At 48.0% G+C, this 22,879-nt stretch overlaps 1 protein-coding gene across 3 annotated transcripts; it reads right to left on the minus strand.

Annotated features, from left to right (window-relative positions):
• Positions 1 to 1,322: 1,322 nt before the first annotated feature.
• On the minus strand, positions 1,323 to 21,128 carry IL21R (interleukin 21 receptor). 3 transcript variants are annotated; one of them, XM_063344102.1, is made up of 10 exons: positions 21,007 to 21,128; positions 18,168 to 18,263; positions 13,106 to 13,180; positions 10,641 to 10,746; positions 9,782 to 9,978; positions 8,217 to 8,368; positions 7,065 to 7,242; positions 6,505 to 6,601; positions 5,626 to 5,707; positions 1,323 to 2,623 (listed from the first exon to the last, which is right to left on the minus strand). In XM_063344102.1, exons 3-10 carry the CDS (start codon positions 13,158 to 13,160, stop codon positions 1,724 to 1,726), a joined length of 1,767 nt encoding a protein of 588 aa, XP_063200172.1. In that variant the 5' UTR covers positions 13,161 to 13,180; positions 18,168 to 18,263; positions 21,007 to 21,128; the 3' UTR covers positions 1,323 to 1,723. The 3 variants fall into 3 exon arrangements, with proteins under 3 accessions (XP_063200172.1, XP_063200173.1, XP_063200171.1); XM_063344103.1 differs by lacking the exon at positions 21,007 to 21,128 and having other exon boundaries at positions 6,505 to 6,598; positions 18,168 to 18,310; XM_063344101.1 differs by lacking the exon at positions 21,007 to 21,128 and having other exon boundaries at positions 18,168 to 18,310.
• Positions 21,129 to 22,879: the final 1,751 nt, after the last annotated feature.

Below are 22,879 nucleotides of genomic sequence, written 5' to 3' on the forward strand. Positions count from 1 at the left end.
TTACAGACCGTCAGCAAAGCTTCTGCTCAGTACACGTTCACACAGGCATAAGGAGGACACAAGCAGATCTTGAAGAACAGCATGGGGCAGGCTCAGCTCATCAACAAGGAAGCAGGAGTTGGCTCAATCCTCTGCTGCCTCGTGGAGGGCACACAGGGTACTGGTACTTGCGGCACAGCAGGGAGGACGCATAAGCGGGCTAAGGCAATACCTCCCATGACGTATCACAGAAGGTGACAAGAAAAATGGAACATAAGGAGGGAAGGAACCAAAAAACCTGGTATCTTGGAGCAGTGCCCAGGAAGCCCCTGAGCTAGGGGTATATTGAGGGAGTAATAACCTGAGCAAAGCTAAGCCCCATAGATTCAAAATCAACACAGCAGAGACCATGGCTGTTCTGAACAATCAAACCAGGGATGTGGACGCACAGAAGTAGTCTCCCAGCACTCACTTGTGAAAGAAACAGCTTATCTTCATTACAGCACTCCCTCTTGTTTAGGGAGCTGTGGGGTTGGCTAAAGGTCTTGGTGGGAAGACAGGGGAGAGGGAAGAAAGTTTATTGGTATCACAGCAACAACAGATTATTACTGGACTGGAAACACATCATTCACCATAAAGGTTCTCTCAGTATAAGGTCTGGAGCCAAGCAGCCCCACACTTAGTATCGCTATGCCTACATAAGATATAGGTCTTCACATTCAATATCAGCGTTACGGTAACTTTTAAAGACAATTATCCTAAACAAGACAGAGATACAGAGATGTCACAGGGAAACATATTCACAGTTACAGTGCAAATAGAAGTTTCAGGGTTGGCTTTATTAGCTAGCAGAAATTGCTCAAACTTTGTGCTACTGACCTGTTAACTACAGCAGACCAAGGTCCAAGGCAGAAGGTGGAGTTACAGGCACATCCAGGTAGGACAATATTTCTGAAATTTCTGCATAGTTCTAAAAGCTGCTTAATGTTTCAGTTAACATGCTTGGAAAATGCTGGGGGAGATGCTGATTCAGTAGAAAGCCCTGGTAGCAAAAGCTGGTCTGGAATTATATGTGTTTTGAAGACTTTTCCTTTGAGGGCTCCTCCTGGAAAGGCAAAGTCTTTCTGAAACCTGAGCTGTGTTTGGTCTCTTGGACACACAGTTTGTGATGATTATGTGAGAACTGTTTTTTATGATACCCCATGGACAGGGCTCAGACCCTCCATAATTAACAAAATATTACAGCTGCGTTTAAAGAGCCAAAGATATTGGAAAAATAACACCACCTGTGTTGTTTGGAAAGGGTAGAGGAGCTTTAATGTAACAAACATGCTTGCCATGAGCTATGCTTCTAAGATTCCGCATACATACAAACTCTCAAATCATGTGAGGATACCAGGGAAAATAATTTAAAGTTTTGTAGTCTTTATAAGGTTACTGTGAAAAAAAATTTGCACATCTACATAAGCTAAAGGGTAATTTTCAAGGTACGGTTGCTTTTTCTGCCATTGTAAGGCGGTTTCACCTAGGATTCTAAAGGAAAAAAATCAAATCATGTCAAGTTTCAGACATTAACAGGATAAGTGGCAATAGAAATAGACATATATTTCTACAGACCTAGCAGTCCATATGTGCAATAGAGCTTACACAAAGTAAACTTTGTTTCTTTTCTGAATTTTGCTAACACTTTGCTCCTGGCACAGTACGGAAAGGGCCCTGCCCTCTGCAAGGCAGCATCAAGTCCTTAGTTGGTCTGTGTCCCGTTGACAGGGCTGTCAGAGTGACAGGAGACCCACTGCTTGACGTAGCTCCGTGGAAAGTCCTCCCCCTCAGACCCGCAGTTGGTCTGACTGTTTTGCTCAAATTCACAGTCAACTGGACTCCCACAGTCCGAGTCCACAAAGCCACTGTCAATAGTGTCCAAATCTACACAGATCATAGGGTAACTGTCACCAGGCCTTGCAATGTGAGGGAAGAAGTCACAAGAGCCTTCACTGTAGGAAACACTTTCACCGTCAGGAGAAGGTAGAGAACCCAGATTTCCCAAATCCCACTGATTAGGCTGCAAGCAAAGGGCTTCTAGGATGCTCCCCATCCCTCCTTCCAAAGTCCTTTCTACTTGCTGGTGGGCTAGGACACTTGTACTCCTCAGATGGTCTGTGGACACGGAGCCTGAAGCAAGTATTTTGTCTTGTGTGCTTAGGTCAGCCAGATGCAAGTCACTAGATATCTTTCTGTCTTCATCATCAACGTTAACCTTGGGGTAACCAGTTTCTCCAGCACTACTGTCTTCCTTGCTGGTATGCTCGTGTCCCCTGTACACACGGTTACAGTTGCACTGGCAGTTACAAGGTGTAAATTCATCAGCCACAGTCACGGTATCAATGGACAAATGCCCGTATGACTGGTCCCGAGTCCCACTGCTACTGTTCACACTAGACAGCAGGGACTGGCTGTCCTGACCTGGGGCAGTCAGGCAAGACACACAGGGCTTGCAAGGCACATCTTTTCTCAGCTCACGCAACTCCTCCTGTGAAGTGCTGTTGGAAGGACGCTTGGCGTAAACTTCTAGGACTTCTGGAAGGACTATTCCCCATTCAAAGAAATCGAAGGTAATTTTCGTATGGGATGCACCAACCCACTTCTACATAAGAGGACATACAGGGAGACAGGGGGAAGAGAGAGAAAGAGAGATTAGTATCATCAGGTTTGAGGTTCCACAGAAATGACCAAAGCTCTTATGCTTTTAGAAGCAAAGTCAAACTCTAAAATCACTGATGCCTCCAAATTAGCAGAGTATGAGATATCCTGTTATTATATCTGTATATATAATAATATCCTGTTATTACTAGACACAGGCGAATGCAGGAGAATTGGCTCAAGTAATTGAGCTCTGAGAGGTTTGCATGGCTTTGCAGTTTCCTCTATGCTGCAAAGAATGCCACTGCCCATAGCAGCATTCCTTCACGCATCAGCCAGAGGTCCCAGCGCAAGCCACCAAGACTCCCCTGCCTCTCTTGGGAAGGATGGTCAGCTTTTCCCTGTGTGCTGCATCTGCACCCAACACAGACATAGACCTCCTCTGTCACTTCCCTCGCCTCAGTTCCCTGGGAAGGGGTCAGGGCAAGGCTTCTCCTAATCTTCTGTATGCAGCCATGCCCCAGACCAGCCTTTTCTCTCACAGCAACAAGAAGGAAGTAGGGGTAGGCAGTGGATGGGCACCTCAAAGAGCCACAGCCACCACCTGCTGTAGATAACAGTTACTCAGATGATTAGGGAGTGCCACACATTGAATTTTGCCCTTCTGAATCACCATTAGCATTACATTCTGTCCTGTGCCATCTGTTATCTCTAGATCATGTGCCCCTTGCATTCAGTCACATCTGGGAGTAAAGGCACCTCTGGGTTTCTCTGATCTACGAAAAAGTAAAAGTTTCTATTCTTTTTGAAGTCACTGAATCAGACACTCAGATCACAGCAAACTTCAGGCATGCGCCACTAGTGAATGCCAGTAACTCCTACTAGAGGATTCTGCAGTCCAGAGGCTGGGCACAGCACAGGCTCAAGGCTTGATGCTGCTCCATCTGATACTTGCCCAATGGCTAAGCTCTGTCGAGGCTCTTTTAAGTGCACCACCTTCTGCTGCATTAAAATAGGTAACAGTGGTGAGCTTTATAAACACTGTGAAGGCTTCTGACAGTGCTGCATGAGAGCTGAGTGTTGCCACAGCTGTCAGACTGCCTTAATCCTATCAGCCTCTTGTCCCAAACTGCACTCAGCATAACCAGACATGAGCAAAGTATTTGGGAAGAGAAAAGCAAGACAGAGCTTATTACCCTCTGACATAGAGCATGGAAAAAGTCTTCATTACATGGGAAGCACCAAGTCTATTTTAATTTATTTTTAACCCACGCTACAAAAAGCTTATTATTAAAGCTGTAATGGACAGGAGGGCACCTAAGGTGCGAAAGGCTATTTAAAGAAACAGCAGGAAATCCCTTTCTGAGAATTGAGTAGGCAGAATATTTCTTGTTCCTTCTTGACAGTTCTTTGCAAATTCCCGCCCAACATGAATCTAAGGGCCCACGTACACACAAGAGAAAACAGTGTTCCTCTGGTTTCCCTTCTCGTTTTATGCCTTAAGTTTTCCTCTGACATTTTCACTGCTTCCTACCCAATCGGGGACTGTTGTCTGCAGAGCACTACTAGTGTAATTTGCTGATCATTATTCACAGACATAACCTAACCACTTGCTTTGATGCAGGCAGGATGCAGTTGAACGAGCCCTACATCAATTGTTTTCTTGCCAGCCAAAAATGACGAGTCTGTTCACATATTAGTGATGTCACCACATCCTCTTGACACCCCTGCCTGTGCATCTTGTGCTGTGGCTGTGTGGGCAACTGCTGCTTTAATCTGCAAATTTATCACGAAGTAACTCAGCTTTAGCAACTGAGGCTCATTCCCTTCCCAGCAGCACTGAACAGCCCAACTGAAAACTAGCAGGAATATAATTCCCACAGAACAGAGAAGTCCGTGGCCTCACCCCAAGCGGAGCATGGCTCTTGGCATGCGGGCACACTTCCACTGTGAGCGCTAGCCCGTGACTCTCAAGAATTCCCACACTGAGTCCACCTGGTCCTGGTTCCTTTCCCTGAGGAACGTGCCACCTGCCTCCCAAGAGGATGCAAGTACCCCTCTAGTGCAGATATGGGAAGCCATAATACAGCTGAAAGAGGAAGGCAGGAAGGAAGGGAGACAGTCACTGCAGGCTTCAGCTTGAGTGGCACCCATCCAAGGCTCCTTGCTTCACCTAATTGCAAATGTCAGCCATGCAGTAGTGGGAAAGTACATGAAGATCATTAGGGCCCAGCTGGTGTCCCACTCCCAGAGGGTCTAAGAAAAAGCAGAAACAAAAAGCAGACACTGAAGTGTCTCAGATCAGTGCTGCTGTAACAACAGGAACTTGTTCAGAAAGAGGCAGTGATGTCTGTGCTCGCATGCCAGCACTTTTACAGTTTGATAATGGCATTGTGAGTTGCTTTTCAGCTTAATATAATAATTACTTACAGAAGCTCAGCATTCTTTTATTTTTGTATCCTGAGAACTCCAGCAGACTCTGCAGTCTTTGCAAGCCATTTTGTCACACGAACAAGTTTGGCTGGTGTTAAATGAGAAGAGAGTTTGGGAGGGCTGGACAAAGTTACTCAAAGATACTTCCTTCATAGGGAGACAGCTGCACTGCACTACCACACAGCAGTTATTTGCCCCCAAAGCTGTAGCCATCTTTCCAGGATGATATGCATAGCTATTGTCTGTATGAGTGACTCTGAAAAAACCCCAGTTACTGTCCTAGTATCCCTTTGTCCTCTCCCTTCAGGTTCCCAGGCTTCACAGGTCACACATGAGCTCAGCTTACTTACTGAGACAGCACCTACAGGCAATAAGCAGCACAGATAAAGGCCTTCGTGGCACAGAATAGACACTGGAAAGGTTTGGTCCTTATATCTGGAGCCGTTTGCCATTCCCTTGATATAGATTCCCCCTCCCACCGCCCTAATGAGAATCCCTTGCCCAGGATAGCATGACGGGCCTTTTAGTTTAACTTTGTCATGTGCTCCACGCGCTTGTGTAGCCCATTTATACCTTGAAATCTCCATTATGCACCAGGTAAAGAGGTTTGAAAAAGGGAGCGGGGTCTGGGATGCAAGCCACCTTCTTCCACAAGCTGGAAAAGAAAAGAGAAAGGCTTTGGGGTTAAGCACACATTACAAATGCAAAGCAAGGCATCTCTGGATCCAATTCAAGCAGCTGAAATCACCTGCCCAGCCTCACTGGCCTCACAAATTAGCAAGTGGCTGAGGATCCAAGGATGTCTTGTGCTGTGAGAGCCACCTAATGGCCTTTCTAGTGAGCCTCACAGGAGGTGGGGCCCCAGCCCTCAGGACTTGCGCACGCAACAGTGTTGAGGGGCCTGCGTCAGCTTTGGAAAGGGTCTCTCATCTGGCAACTGCAGAGCACAGACAGGACCAGGAGAACAGCCCAGGAGGCTGGGTGGCCCCTGCTCAGTCCCCATGTGCCATTGTCTTGTTCCAGCCAGCTCCATGGCAGCACAGCCCCAGAGAAAAGCAAGGCGCTCTTGGTAGTACACCAGCTGGAGACCATACTTTGCCGGCCCTCACAGGCCCATAGCTGTGTCTGTGCATGGCTATACAAGGTGCAAAGAAGGCTGCATGTGAACACCCCATCTTTAAGAAGACAGAATAGGAATCACAGAATTGTAGGGGCTGGAAGGGACCTCTGGAGATCATCTAGTCCAACCCCTGCCAGAGCAGGGTCACCCAGAGCAGGTGGCACAGGAACGCCCCCAGGCAGGTTTGGGATGTCTCCAGAGACGGAGACTCCACCACCTCTCTGGGCAGCCTGTACCAGGGCTCTGCCACCCTCAGGGTAAAGAGGTTTTTCCTTTGTGCTCAGATGGGAGTTTCCTGGAGCATTTACTCCAGCCTCCTGAAGCATTCTTACCTCCGCTGTTTCGCCAGAAAGGTTGTGATTGAGGCAGCAATTGCCACGACAGCACCACACAGTAGCAGCCATCCCATGCCTGCTGTCTGCGTCACTGCTGGAGAAAGGGACAGGGTCATTCAGGCTCACCTTGCATTTCCACCAAGGTCAACAAGCCCTGCTCCATTTGAATAAAGACTCTCCCCTCAGCTGAAGGCAATAAGCCCCGGTAGTGGAGGCACCTCTACTAGATCTCCAGCCATTTCTGAAAGCTGCAAGCAGGACCCTGGATGTTTGACACTGGAAAGAAAACTAGAGGCTGCACTCCTGCTGTGGCAACCAAAGCTACAGCCAACCCCCCCAGACCCCATGGCCACACTATGAGGTGGGCTTTGCGGCACAGTGAGAAGGTCAATACAGACAGCACATATCAGCCCAGGCCTGGGATTTGTGTGCTGAGTAAGCAAGCTAAACACGCCTGTCGTTAGAACAGGTTCTAAATAGTCTAGTAATTAGATTTTATTAGAGTTCTAGAAACATTCTCTGACATTGGACCAACAACGAGAGCTGGAAGTATGTACCGGCAGGGCTGGTTTTCAACGTCAGCGGAGAACTCCATTCACTCCAAAATCCACGGTAGCCAGTGTCTTCTCGGGGTCTGGCTCTCACTTGGAACTCATAATCAGTGTTCGCCTGGAGTTCCCATGGCAGGATTACCAGTGTCCGTTTATCTTCATGGACAGCTTTAGTCTTCTCAGTCTGTGAAGGATTAAACACCAAACACTCAGGGCTGGGGTGACTGCTTCCACCTTACCCTCACTGCTGCACAGCGAGGAGCCCTGCAAAGTAATCTCTGCTTTCATGCAGTGACAGAGATTGTAGGGGTTTTTTGTGTGTGTGTATAGTTGGACTCGATGATCTCAAAGGTCCTTTCCAACCATGAAGATTCTATGATTCTGTGCTCTGGCTGGTCAGTAGCTGCATGGGGCCTGAGGGGATCCTTCCATGCAGAGCAGCATGAAAAGCAAATAAACCATTAGCCTTCTCCACAGGATCTAGTACTTCTCAAACAACTTCTGCTTCTCGATTCTTTTTTCAGTTTTGCCTGTTTTCAGTCCAGGCAAGCAAAGAGACACCATTTCTAAATCATGAAAACCCTTCTTTCACACCAGCACTCCTGTCCTGGTTGTTCTGGCCTCCTTAACAGATCTAAATGAGTCTTAAACACACCACCACTCCACCACCTCCCCGGGCAGCCTATTCCAGTGTCTGACCACTCTTTCTGTGAAGAGTTTTTTCCTAATGTCCAGCCTAAACCTACCCTGCTGCAGCTTGAACCCATTCCCTCTTGTTCTATCGCTAATTACCTGTGAGAAGAGACCAGCACCAACCTCTCTACAATGTCCTTTCAAGTAGTTGTAGAGAGTGATGAGGTCTCCCCTCAGCCTCCTCTTCCTCAAACTAAACAGTCCCAGCTCCTTCAACTGCTCCTCATAAGATTTATTCTCCAGGCCCTTCACCAGCTTCGTTGCCCTCCTCTGCACTTGCTCCAGCACCTCAGTATCTCTCTCGTATTGAGGTGCCCAAAACTGGACACAATACTCAAGGTGTGGCCTCACCAGTGCTGAGTACAGGGGGACAATCACCTCCCTCCTTCTGCTGGTCACACTATTTCTAATACAAGCCTCTTTGCTGTTGCATCCCACTTGATGGTAAACTGACATCTCACTCACCTCCCAGGTGTCAGTCCTTCTCTTATAACGCAGCTGATATTCCAGCTCCTCATTCAAAAAGTAGAAAGCAGGGTTCTGGTAGATGGTTTCCCAAGAAATATTGTAACCCTCTGACAACACAGCGGTCAGATTGAACGGAGGCTGTGGTTTGACTGTAAAACAGGATGGTGTTACCCTTTGTAACATTACCTCAGACAAGAGGTGCCTCAGCATGGCATCAGCAATGCAGAGCAAGTAAAGAGAAAAACTGCCCTGGTAGAGGTAGGCCCTCCTACACAGGACAACATCCCCAACATTTCTGCCTCTCAGGCTGAGCGGTCCTCAGCCATGCACAGAAACTCACACCTCAGCAGCATGGCTAAGTCAGGCACACATTTTTCTGAACATGCCTTCTGCCTGTCTCTGAACTTACTTATCACCTAAGGAGCAGGAGGAGATAGCACAAGGGGCTAATACCTCATGGGAGATGTAAGGAGTAGAGCACCATGTTCTTCTCATGACGTAGGAGGGCTCTGTGTAGCCATGGGCACTTGCACAGTTAGGGAAATACCCCTCAATGTAACAGAGGCATCAGGAAAAAAGGAGGCTAGTGGACACTGCATAAACCCAGTGCAAATGCTGGGCATCATGCAAGTGCCTAAAACACAATCTTTCGTATCCCCTGCAGGGTGTTTTCATCTACCAAAAAGTAGTAATGCACAAACTCTAGCACTAGTCTGCAGGGTCTGTCACTGAGCTACGATGCCTCTGTACGGGGACGTTTAGGAGACACGCAAAGCGCCACCACCCAGTTTATAGTCTGTCAGTGGGCGCAAGGGGCTTTCCTGAAATGTTATGGCATTTGTTAGAAGGATTACACTTCTCATATAAAGTTTAATTTCAGAAGAATCCAAGTAGAAAAATCCTTTTCCATATGCCCGCATGGTACATCTCTGCCTGGCCAACCACCTCTTTTCTTCACAGTATGCTGCACAACTCAGAATACACCAGCATTCCACCAAGTCAGCTATATGATTGCACTCAGTCTTCCTGGCATGCAGAAGAAATGGTTAGGAATTGCCCCAGAAAGGGGAAGGGCCACCTCCATTGTGTCTTGGACACCTTGTGCCATCCACAATAATGTCATGTTGGTTCAGATGTCCACTGCAAGAGCTTCCTGAGACTCTTGTGGCATTTGCAATTAGAGCAATTCCTCCTGCCCTTTAGATTCTAGCTAAGAACAAACACTTGCATAGGATAGGTATGAGACTGGTCTAAGGTGGAAATTTATCTCCCACTGCTTCAGGGGGAAAAGGAATTTCCCCATGAAAAGGTAAAGGAATTTCCCCATGAAAAGGTAAAGGAATTTCCCCATGAAAAGGCTAGGGCCAAACTAGCTCTAAGCTCAGCCTCAAGCATAAATGTTTCTGTAGTTTACAATAGTGATAATTAGAGCACAGTCTCTGTGTAAGTGAGTGCACACCAAACATAGCCCCCCATCACTGGCTGCCACGCTCACTCCTTGCCCAGACTATCCGAGCAGATAGACAGACAGTATTTATCAAATCTACCATTTTTGTACTTACCGTTCTCTGCCATATAAAAGTCTTTGGAAATCACGTGCTTCCTTTCAGTTATCTCTGTAACGTCCACCTGGACTTTGAGATCTGCCAGGAGAAGTGTCATGTCCACTGTGCACATGTACTGCGTGTGACTGGTGTTCCTGGAGAATTGCAGGAGATGGCAGGCAGCCGCAGTATTTTCTGATTCTTGGTCAGGAACCCTAAAACCACAAAAACAAACAAACAAGTCCACATCTACCACATGCTGCAGTTGGACTAATCTGTTGCTGAACCTCCAGGCATAGAAATTAATAAGGGAAAAAACAAACAAAAAAAGAAGCAACATGTTAAAACAAAAATTTATCTTTGAACTTTGACAGATTTTTTGTGTGTGTGTGTGTGTGTGTGCTGTTTGCTCAGCTTAACATCTTTGAGAGAAGCAGGAAAACGATGCCAAAGTGTTTGTGGAAAGGAAAAGCACTCAACAAGGCTGCACTGCCCAGGGCTGCATACACTTCCTTGCTGGGGCAGCACAGCAGCCATACAGGGCTTGGACAAGCTGCGTGAGCCCTGCCAGCACACACAAGCCCATTGATAACGATGGCAATGATAACAATGGCATTGATAAACGGCAAGGTATTCCCAGGGGAGGAGAGAAAACAACGCCAAGGAAGCCAGAGTCAGTGGAGCAGTCAGTGGGCACAGGAATCCTTTGCTAGGGGAGAAGCCAGTTGATAACTGGAGTGTGAGGAACCAAATAAAAACCAGCATGGCAGCAAGAACAAGAATTCTACCTAACAAAGAGGACAGAAGGACACCACTGTGCTATGGCCATGTTGGAAGTTCCTGCTGACCACGCTTTGCTCATCCTACTGAGACGTACCATGTTGCAGTGAGGTTGTATGAACTGGCACCAAAGTCGTTTCTCAGGATACAGGACAGGGTCTCTACATAGTCCACAAAACAAGTGAGGTTTTCATGACATGTAGCTGTAGGTTTGGAAAGAGAAAACACAATATCAACTGTCATGATGAAGCAAGCAGAACTTTGTATCAACGTACACAGTCCTCAGGGCTCCCACTGAAGGGAGCAGATCACTCTGTGCCAGCCCCCCAAAAGTCTCCAAGCCTTGGAGCCTAACATGTTTCATCTCTACAGGGAGGCAAGTAATTGACAGCAAGATAAGTATCAAACAAAAATCTATTAAAAATGCTGTTGCAGCAAATGGCGTGCCAAAATACCAGGAAACGCCCAAACTGTGACTGAGTTTTCAAACTTATCTTATCTTATTACACTAGAAATACCAGCGAGGAAAGGCCTGTGGGAGATGCAGCATGCCATGCTGGTGCAAACCACGCCTGCCACAGCGACTATTCATTTCTCACGTGTACAGAATCACCCCTTTTTGATGGGAATAAAATTGTCATCATCTAGGGGAAGATCTCAAGGTTGTTACATCCATTCTTAAGCCCAAGGCTACCATCAGGGCTGCCCCCAACTTGATGGGAACTTCTTACTTCACAGCCATCAGGCACCCAAGCCCTCTGATGCTAACCGTGTTGGGAGTTTGTCATTCTGCTGCTTGCCTGGCTAGAGAAACTGCACTCCCTGCTTCCTACCTTCCCTTTGTCAAACATGCTTTTTGTTCAGAAGATTTTGCACAAGATAAAAGCAGGCCTATGTGATATGCTCAACACATTTTACAGTTAAAGAGAATGCTCTATGCAGAGAACAGTGAGCATGGAATGCAGGCAACGTGTGCATTGATGGACCAGAAACATTTGTTCCACCATCCAGGTCAAATGACAGTCCTCACAAAGAAGTTGTCTCTGCATTTACCGTCACAGTGCACAGCAGGCACGTCCAGGGGAGAGTGCAGCCTAGTTCTAGGCCAGAGTAAGTTCAAAGGAAAGCAAAATCCAACTTTTTTCCCCCCACTAACTTCACTCATCACAAAAGTCCCTTCCTAGTCCTGTTGCATCAGAGCACACACTGCTCTCCCTATGTGAGCTCTGGGCAGCACTCAGATTTGCATACAAGACACCCCCTCCCCACAAAGAGTCAGGGTGGGGATGGCAGAAATTTGGGGATACTTGCAACAGACTGGCCCCAAGGGTATACATATGCTTTATTAAACGGTAAGGGATTCAAACTATGTGGTTGTCACTTGGTTTCATTTTGACTTTGTCATTTCACGCTGATTTCAGAATTTTGTTCTACAATTTTCATTAAATTTTAACTTTTCATTTTGAGCCCTCAGTAGGCTCTTCCAAGGGCCCTGGTACAAGCACTGTTTGTTACAGTCCTGAACAACATTCTTATTCTCCTACAAAAATGGGGTTATAAAACCCTTGCTTTCTTTCAGAGTCGTCAGCAAGTAATAATAAGCTAATAAGCATTGCTCATTATCATTCTTCTATGCTATTATGTTAATCAGTCAAATGGACTACTATTCCTAGGTAGCTGGTAAGCTGCAAGTGTATCTTTGGGCAAGAATCTGTTAACAAAATTAGGAAGAGGACAGCTTTTTACTGGGAAGGGAATAATTAAGCATCCTAAACCCAGTTAGGTCTAGGATGACTTGTCCATCTTTGGCAGCTTCAGAAACAAAAATCAAATACTTTTAACAGTAAGATCTAGTTGGGTCCAAACTGAAATTAGTACAGGGTAATTCCCTGGCTTGTGTTACACAAAATTCAGACCAGGCATCCCAGTGGTACTCTATGTCAGGAAGGTATAACTCTGAATTAATCTTTTCTGCTAATTTAGGTTTGGAGCAGGTCCAACGCTCTGCCTAGAAGCAGCGTGTAAAATGCTAAATTTGCACCTGTTCCCTGCAGACGCTGTTGTTGCTGCCTTTTTCTGTCCAGCTGACCTGTTCAGAAAGTCAGCTCTGAGTCAGCTAAAGCTTGCATGGTGGGGAGGAACCAGCAAGAAAGGGGGAGCGACAGTCTGCACGGCGCAGTCCTGAGCCCCCTTTGCTCAGGGCCATGAGATATTCACTCCACTGGCCCTGGCCAACCTGCCAACAGTGGCCATGAGCCCTGGAGATATCCTGGTCTTGGCCACTAGAACCTTTCCTATGGCAAGCTCTCCCCACCGGTGCTGCTCCCTGGAGAGGTATGCAGTCTGGCTGAGCTCTGCACCTTCTTGTGTCTGTCCTCCACTGCCCACAGAGCCTCTTCCATAACTCATTATCCCATGGAACCCTCTCCCTGTGGTACCCTGTCTTGCGCTTCCTGTCCCATGGCAACCCTGTGCCATGCACATCTTGGCAGAGCCTGCACCAACAGCCACCAAGATAAATCCTGTGGGTGTACAGCCCGGAAGAGATATCTGGGAACTTACTGTACTGCAATAAAAGAAAGAAGGAAATACTCTGGAGCCACAGTTTGTTCTTCATGTCGGTTCTGACTGGATGTCCTGGAAAAAAAAAAAAAACAAAAACAAAACCTAACAAACTGACTTTAAAAAAAACCCAAACAACCAATTAAAAGTTCAGCTCAGCCATATGCTGAAGGTTGAGGTGGAATTAATCTTGCTTTCTTTTAAATGCCTAAAAGTAAAGTGCCTGAATTAGGCAAGTCATCTCAGCTCTCCTGTTTGCATCTACTCCATGGGCGAAGGGGACAGGTGACCAACAGTCCTGCCAACTGGCCATAAACCAGGCCAGTGAAATCTCCACTCCCTGCCAGCAGCATGTGCACAGAGAGAGCAGCAGAGTGACTGTAGCCTCAGTCTATCCATGCAACAGGAAGGCACTTGGTTAAGAACTAACCAATTTTTTTTCTTCATTGGTTTCCTGCAACTAGAAATGTCTTGCAACTAGGAGAAGTGACATTGCTGTGGCTTAAACAACTGTACAGTAAGTTAGTCAAGTAGAGTCTGAATGTCACTGTGGGTTTGTAAGAGCAAGTCTTGTGAGAACTCATTGATTTGGCCTACCCATGGTTAAATAGGCATGAAATATCTAGTTAAGGGACTCCAGGAAGGCAGATGAGACAAAAAAACCCCAAAAAACTAGCCCCCCATGTGGCATAGAAGAAAAGCACTGAGAAGCACTCAGTTCAGGGGAAGGCTGTCCTTATACAGTTTGGTGAAGAGAACCTACAGGAAAGTCTTCAGAGAAGAGGAAAGCAGGATGTTTACAACAATACGAGGAAACAGCATCACATACAAATGCCTGCTCAGCCCACAGCCCCTGCTCCAAGACCAGGCCCTCAAGCCACATAACACTTTCAGGCTGTGTTTTCACAGTATTTAACATTTAGAGAAACACGCAGATGTGCCCAGAAAGACTTAAAATGTTCTCTCTGCAGAATATTCACTGTTGATACCTGATACAGATTTCAGCACTGTTTTCCCCAGCTATTCTGAAATGGGCTAGGCTGCCTGGGGACAAGACTTCGGAGAAGCAACCTGTATTATTTTTGGGACATACTTCTGTCGGCAGCAAGTTGCAAGGATGCACAGATGGCAGGAAGAGCCCATGTGCCATGCCACAGAGCAGTAAGACTGTCAGTGACACTGTCAGACACACAAGAGTGACTCTGCAGAGACCCAGAGCTCTGCAAAACCCCTGCATGAGGTTGCACAGAGACACCTCTAAAAGTGATATGGACGAAGGCTGGGTGAGAAGTGCAGCCACCAAGAGATACCCAGAGCTCCTGGCAGGGCCTGGTGCAGGTCTATAGAATTGTTTGGGTTGGAAGGGACCTTTAAAGCTCATCTAGTCCCCTGCAATGAGCAGGGACATCTTCAACTAGATCAGGTTGCTCAAAGCCCCTCCAACCTGACCTCAAACACTTCCAGGGATGGGGCATCTACCACCTCTCTGGGAAACCTGGGCCAGTGTTTCACCACCTCATTGTAAAAAAATTCTTCCTTATGTCTAGTCTGAATCTACCCTCTTTTAGTTTAAAACCATCACCCCTTGTCCTATTGCCACAGGCCCTACCAAAAAGTCTGTCTCCATCTTTCTTATAAGCCCTCTTTAAGTACTGAAAGGCCATAATATGGCCGCCCCGGAGCCTTCTCTTCTCCAGGCCGAACAGCCCCAACTCTCTCATCCTGTCCTCACAGCAGAGGTGCTCCAGCCCTTGAATCATCTCCATGGCCTCCTCTGGACCGGCTCCAACAGGTCCATGGCCTTCTTGTGCAGAGGGCCCCAGAGCTGGAGGCAGCACTGCAGGGGGGGGTCTCCCCAGAGTGAAGCAAAGGGGCAGAATCACATCCCTCGACCTGCTAGCCACACTGCTTTCGATGCAGGCCCGGATACAGTTGGCTTTCTGGGCTGCAAGCACACATTGGAGGCTCATGTCCAATTTTTCATCCACCAGTACCCCAAAGTCCTTCTCAGCAGGTCTACTCTCTCTCCCTTCATTACCCAGACCGTACTGATACTGGCAGTTGCCCCAACCCAGGTGCAGGACCCAGGTCCTGGTGTGTCTGTACCTCCCCCACCAGCAGCAAACACCCAGACAGTCACTCAGCAGCGAGGCCTCTCCCACTTGGGGAACATTTGTGGTGTTTAAAAATTTCCCAGGTTTACTCAAATAACGAAAGCAAAATAAATTTAGCAGCCACCAAAAAGCCCCTGCAGCCCCACGTGAGCTCAGAGACTTGCTCTCAAGGCAGCAGAGTGTCCAGATGAGATCAGCAAGGCTCACCCAGGAGGGGCCACAAACACCTCCTGGCTGCAGCACCTCAGCCCCGTGGTGGGAGCCGCCAGCCTGCTGCTGCCCCTCCTTTCCTGCCAACATACCCTGCAGATGAAGCACATGCTCCAGCTCAGCGAGGAGCCCCAGGTGCCCTGCTGATCTCCCTCGCCTGCTGCCAGTGGCGGGACAGAAAAAAAATAATATCTCTTTCCTCAAGGAAATGCAGAAAGAAGGGCTGGAGTGTGGGGAAATATCCTTTCTTGACCCCTCTGGTCCCAGTTCTCCGAGTTTTCTCTGTATAATAACTATTGCTGTTACCACGACTTCTGGTGGTGCAGTCCCTGATTACTAAGGCACAGCCCACTGCCTAAACCCACCTCGTGCTCCCACGCGTCCTTCCACTGCTCTTCTCCAATTCCTCATTCCTTTGAGGAAGGCACCCTGTTATCCCACCGTCTGAAACCCACTCACCCGATTTCATGCTAAGGCTGTCTGCACCATGACAAGATGCCCTCAAGATGGGCAGTCTCCTGGTGCAGCATCTGCTCACAACATCCTAGCATCAAGGGCCTTGTTCCTTGCAGCACATTTAACAGAAGAGCTGTGCCAAATGAACCGACCACTGGGCCCTACATGTCCCTAGCCTTAGAGACATGATACATGCTCCACTGCCTTTTTAAATCATCCTTCTCCCCACGAAATACCTAGAACCTATTATTGCCAGGCTCAGAATATTCAGGGTTCCCCATCTTAGGATGCCAACAACCTGCCCAAAAGGGCCTGTTCCCAGCCTGGGAGAGCACACAGGGCTGCTGCTGTTCTTCCTCAGTCCATCATGCCCTGCCATGGACTGTAACCCAGCACAGGCTCTGGATGGCAGAAGGGACTAGTGCCATCTCGTACTGTGCCCTGCATCGCTTTGCTTTGTGACTGTCACACTTCACAGCTTCGGCTACTGTGTTTGGCCAAGATAGGCAACTCGCTGCCTCTTCTTCAGCAGAGGAAGGAAGGGTTGGGCCCTCAGAGAGCTCTGCAGACCCACTGCTTGTCTCAGAATCCAGCTGGCAGCGCCCTCAGCGTGTCATGTTCCTGATATTTCTGTAGCTCCCTCATTTTACACCCATTCCTGCCTAAATGGCTAGAGCAAAGCAAGGGAAGTCTTTGCTGCTTTTAGCCCCTGGAATGTGGTTTCTTTAAAGCGTCTTCCCTATTTTCCTTCCTCTGTTCATAGAAGAGTACAGTCATTCCAATGGGCCAGAGAGGAATGAATAGGAAAAAGTCAAAGCAACAAGCCCAAGTAGCTCATTGGGAAGATCTCGTGGAGATATCAGAGGCTGCCATTACACGCTGGAGAGAGGTTAACATACAAGGTTGTAATCTAGAAGGAAGCTTCCTGAATAAGAGCAGAATAGCGAAAATAGGACAAGAGCAGTAGGATCTGCTAGCACAGGTGAAGCAAAGAGACAATAATTCCTCACTTGGGACTCCCCTGTCCCATCTCTTACTTGTGCCAGTGCCCACAGATAAGTCCAACACTTATCTCCTTCACTTCTTACACAGTTCTCCTAACTCAATATGGTGGGGAAGGACTGCTACCTCTGAGAGCACCATAGAAGGCGTCAGTGCTATGTGTGTCTGACCTCCTGGCTGTGCTCCATGTTGTTATGACAAGACATGGATGTGTGTGTGGAAGATCTGGGAAAGATGCAGCTCTGAAGCAGCGTCTCTTTGGTCTTTGACGTCTGGAAGACCTCATGGCTTCACAGAGGTGTATAGCAGCCCCTGTTCTGAAGCTTCCTCCAGTCAGGCCCTCTGCAAACTTCAATCTTAGTCTATGATTAAGTACCTTTCCTACATCCCTCCATTTGTTACACCCTTCCCATTTGCTTCCATCTGTCAGCACCCTGCTTGTGAGATTGTTCGCTTAGAAAGAAGAATGGCAGTGGGCAATAACCAGAAGCAGGAACTTATTCCCTGTCTGGCATTAGAAAAGTCCTTTCTAGCATTTCGTTTCAGTTTCTACGTCTCAGACAGCTTCATGCAGCCTTGAAACACAGTTACTTAATTCTTATAAAACGTCAAGCATTGTACAGGCGCTAAGCAATATTGCTGCAAACTCTGTAGTACCCTAAAGAACAGTGTACGAGAGCACAGTAATAAAGTTGATTAGCCATTCATATAGATGTGCACGTGTAAATGATGCTACAAGGTTTTAATATACCAGAGAATGCGAAATAGGACCAATACAGCCACAGACATTTACGGAGATTATTTTTGTTAAAGATCTGGAAATGTGGTGCTATAAGCTGCCAAAGATGGATGCAGTCTAGCTCACAATGTAAAGCGTCTCCAGGAAATGTGTACACTTACAAAACTTCCACAGAAAAAAAAGCCTAATTAAGAACTCAGTTTAATAATAAAAAATAATAATCTGGTATTTCCAAGCATGAGAAAATAAATGTCATAGCTACACCCAAGCAAAAAAACAGTGGAAGTCTCAGTTCACCAGTTATATGCAAACCCGAGCTTTCTTCTTGAAAAAAAAGTTATCAGCGTACACTGCCATCTAATCACAAAGCTAAAGCAACAGAGGGACAGAGGGATTCTCTAGCTGTCCAGTAGAGGCCAACAGCAGTGACAGCAGGGGCACAAGGGCCACATCAGCTATAGGAAAGATTTACAGTGAAGTCACGGATATCAGGCAGTAGCAAACTGGCAGCAGGGAAAATTGGTGGAAACATGGACATTACCTTGCCCCGTCCTTTCAGCTTTCCTTTTCAGCCCTCCAACACTTCCATGGCCTGGCTAAACCATTACTGTGACTGCAGACACTGCATGTGCAGGAGCTGGAAAGCAGGTGGATCTCATCAGCACTGAGTAAGAGCAAAGCCTACTTGTGCACGACCAAGGGCTGTAGTGTATTGGAATACAGAGTGATAAATGGCGGTTGACGTCACCACTGTATCAGAATTACTGTGCCGATAGAAGGATGTGGTGAGAGAGGAGGCAATGAATTCGGGTCCAAACACCCACACAACATTTATTACTGTATTGCTCTGCTCTCTCACTCTTATGTGAGAAAAAGGTGGGAGAGCAGATAAAAATTCACAAGCCTCAGACCTAAAAGGTCATAGTGGGGCTGGTGGAGTTAGAGCCTGTGGGGAGGCATCAGTGTCAAGGCACTCAATGGTTAAGCCCAACTATATATAGTAGGGCGTGTATCACACCAGAGACAGCCAAGTACCACTGTGCTCTGCTTCCAGCTGTCCCCTGGGGAACGGCCCCTGCGGCCAGGGCAACAGCACCAACCCTCAGACCGCAGGCAGGGAGGTGGTCTGGCTCCTGCACAGGCAGAAGGGCTCACCCCTACCCTGATCTCCTGCCTGCAGCCTGTGTCTGGGCTGGGGCTCTGCGGATTGCAAGGCTGACACGGAGGGAGCGTAGGTCAGCTCACCTCCGCATACCTTCAAAGGGGCTGCAATGCATCCTCCTTGGGTCCCTGGGCAGGAGGGAAAGGAGCCGCACTATGGAGGCGACTTAGCACAAACAGCGTGGCATAGTGGTAGGAGGGTAAAGAACAAAGAGCTGGAATAACTCAAGGAGACTGCAGCAGCAAAGCGGGCACAAAGCAGCTGGGTGCAGGGTGAGTGGGCTCTATGTTCAGCCCTGAGATCTGCTGAGCCCACTGCCCCTACTGCGAGAGGAGATGCGAAGACTTGGCACAGCACAGCACAACCCAGCCTGGGGCAGCACAGGCGCAGACAGTCGGGGCCAGCTCCTACCCAGACCTCAGGACTCCTCAGATATCTGTAATTTCCCTTATAGCTATGGGGAAGTCATGGCTGGTCAGTCCAAGTACAATACACCTGCCCTGGCCTGAGTGGTCCAAACCATCTGTTTTTCCCAGGATGAGTCAGAGGCATGGAGGGGTTTACTGTATAGAGACGAGGAAAGAGAGATAGGACTGAAGGTAGGTAATGAGCCCTAGGAAAGGGCAGCAGTAGCAGTTGGAACTTCTTTTTCCAAGATAGGTAATTTCAATTTGAGAAAGTTTATCCTTCACTGACTGGCAGAATTCAGATGTGTAGAGTTTCCCTTCTGTGGTGCTTGCTACTGGTGAAGCATAAAGCCAAGAGGAGTATTAAGGACCTGCCAGAAGTCTGGAATAGCTCATCACACATAGAGGAGTTGAAACTTAATGATTGATTCTCTTCTGTCATCTAGCACTGTGCCTATACATGTGTGCGCATGCACACGGGAAACTGTGCAAGTGCTGCAATGTGAAGAGCAACAAATAGTCTTGTCCCTCCAGAGCAAATGCTTAACATACTCCTAGCGCTTCCGTCCCGGGAAACCCAGCACAGTGTGACCCACCAGATCTCTCCCAGTGACCGAGAGGGACTGCATCCACCGTATCCAGCCTGGTAAGAGCCACGATGCAGGATCTCTAGGAGCCCTGATACTTGTTGGCACCTGGAGCACAGTACACAGATACCTCTCCTGCATGAAACAAAGCGAGTCAGTGGGCTCAGCCATGCAGTGACCATCCCCAAGAGCACACAGCTCCAGAGATACTCTATGCTGCCTGGGCACTGACTCCTCTACACCTGAGGTTCCATGGCACGTCAGGGCAGCTGAATTCAGCTCCCAAGGTGACCTGAAGCAGTTCAATTGTTGATTGAAGATAAGAAGCAACTACTGTCATCCAGCTGTAATCTCAGCCCAACCTGCAATGGCAATATTCACCAAGAAGCAAGCATTAAAGGCACACCAGGGAAGGCTTGGGAGGTTCTATTAAAGTTATTGGTGACCCAAAAGCATTTTGCCATGACCGGAAGGTGGGCAACACCTGTATGTATTTATCAGCAAGAACACATACAATCAGAGGAAATAACAACTAGAGCTGACAATTCCTTCCTTTAGAATGGACAATTAGTGACACTTGCAGTTATCAAGTTCATGATGCAAGGAAAAAAAACCCACACAAACAGTACTACCTCTGTATTTTCTTCCTGCCACAATGGAATTAGAACAATATCCTCAGCATCATCAAAGATACAGACCTGGTATAACTGTAGGGTCAAAGGCACCTTTACTGGCTGGTGACATTTAGGAGGAAGATAATCATACATTACGATAAGTAATGAGTAAAAAATGGCAGAACAGCTGAGACATGAGTAACAGTGTTCTACTGGAAGGGAAAGCAATAGAAGAAACCACCTCAAAGCTCAGGAAATGGGGTAAAATATGAATGAGCCACGCAGAAAGCGGAGGTGTTAGTCAGCAAAGCAGCAGGTTGAAAAACAACAAAGCACCTCAGCTGGCAGCCTGCGAGCTGCCACAGGATGCTGCACAGAGGAGGGAGAGCGCGTTGCTTTCTGTCTGGGGAATGCTGAGTGCCACCCACAGAGACCCCAGCACCCAGCCCTCCCGCCTCCCTTCTGCCATTGCCAGTTGTCTCTTCGTGGCCACTAACATTGGGCTCAGCCTCTTGTTTTCCCCAACATACATCAAGTCTGAGCCCGTTCTGCACGAAGGGTGTAATAGGAAGACATCACTTTGGCTCCCACCAGAGGAAAAAGGACTTACCTTCACAGAGCTGTGACTACGTACGTCTTGCTCACACCGAGGGGAAGGCACAGAGGATTGTATCTTCTCTTAGGAAATCACCAGACACATGCTGGTAAACAGAAACAGGAATGACTGTGTCTGTGAACTCACCCTGACCATCTGGAACAGAAACCTGCAGCCCTGCTCAGGCTCAAACCTACCACCCTCATCTGCACCATGCAAAACCTGCCCAGAGCATCTCCCTAGATGCCTCACTACAGCATGTACATTCAGCCCACAGGAAAGTGTGCTCTCCCCAAGACAGCCTCCACAGCACCCTCCTCTGAGAGCCCAGACCCCTTTGCATAGCCCACAGGCAGTTCTCTCCCTCCATACATTTGTCAGAGCCCTGCCCCACAGCTGGGTTCCTGCAGCTTCACCAAGTCAGCATCAGCCTTTTCATCTCTGTGCAGCTTACCCTCTCCACCCTCCCCTATCACAGCCATTCTCAGACTGGTCCCAGGTCACATCTTCCATGTTTGTGCTTCCAAAGAGGTGACCAAAGAGGTCAGCAAGTCCATCACACATTCCTACAGCGCTCACCTGAGCCAGCAGAACTCCCTGCTCCTTTCACACAGGTTAGCGGAAACTGACCCATTTAGAGACAATATCCATCAGCTTGCCCCCAGATCTCCACTCGCAAGGACACACCAAGACCAGAACTGTGCTGCCGGCACACAGCTCTTTATGGCAACAGCCTCACCTGAGCCTCTTGGATCTTTGTTTCACCACAGTTGCCAAAAATCAGCATGCCCCACCCATGCTGCCTGGCCACCAGTTTTTCCAGCAGGCCTTCCACACCTGGGGCTGGGTGCAGCAGTCGAGTGTGCCTTGGACAGCTTCTGGCATCTCTAATAGTGTGAAAAACACACCAGCTGTATTCGACCTGTGACTGTGGAGGCACTTTCAAAGCAAAAGCTGGTGGCTCACATCGCATGCTGCCTCCACGTGGCAAGCAGTGAGCTGCAGGAGACGATCGGTCGCATGGCAGACCACAGGCTCCAGCAGCGTCACTGGCTCCATCCCAAACACAGTTGGTGGCTTCTCATGTCACTGTCGGGGATGTACTGTGTCTTTGGGAGAAAAGGTGGGATGGGGGTGCAGGATGGACAAATGCACAGAGTGATGAGAAGCAGCTTGCGGAATGTTGGGGCATGTTAACAACGTTGGAGATAAACAGGATTTTCATGGAAACAGATTGCTCCAAAGTAACCAGTGTTTCCAAAAAGTCAAAATACCTTTCTGTGAAGAGAAGCCAAAAGGCTTTGTGAGGCTTTCTTGGGGCAGTCCAAGTTTTGTGAAGCTGTGGCTTTGCTATGATGCTGGTAGGAGTTCATTGTAAGGTGGCAGAAGGCTGGAGCTTGTTTTGTTTGAGGCTAAAAAGGCCAAAACATGGGGTTATTGGCACAGGGACTAATGTGATGAAATTGGGTCACATCAGGGTATCTGCACCCAGCTCAGCACTGGTAAACACTTACAGTGCTCCGCAAGAAGAGAAGGAGTCTGAAGGTTGTTCCTACAAAATGTAAGGGCTGGGGGATTCCACACTCCGTGGTGGCTTTGGTTGTGGTGTGAGGCTCTTGCTCGAACAAGGAAGCTGCTTGGGTTCCCTGGTTGCTGTTCTGTGGCCAGCTCTGCACAGCCCAGTTTCTGCACTCCTTACCCTGCAGAAGTTGGAAAGCAACGTGCTAGGAGCAGCAAGAAGCTAAAACAATGGCAGATAACAAGCAAAATAAAGACAATATGGACAGCAGTTGAACCTGTTGGTCCTTCACACTGGGGAGCACAGCTGGAGGTTTATAAGACAAGTCATAAGAATGGCAAAGGTGGCCTGACCTTTGTGGGAAGAGGG

Source organism: Chroicocephalus ridibundus, chromosome 8 (genome assembly GCF_963924245.1).
Source record: "Chroicocephalus ridibundus chromosome 8, bChrRid1.1, whole genome shotgun sequence".
Taxonomy (NCBI): domain Eukaryota; kingdom Metazoa; phylum Chordata; class Aves; order Charadriiformes; family Laridae; genus Chroicocephalus; species Chroicocephalus ridibundus.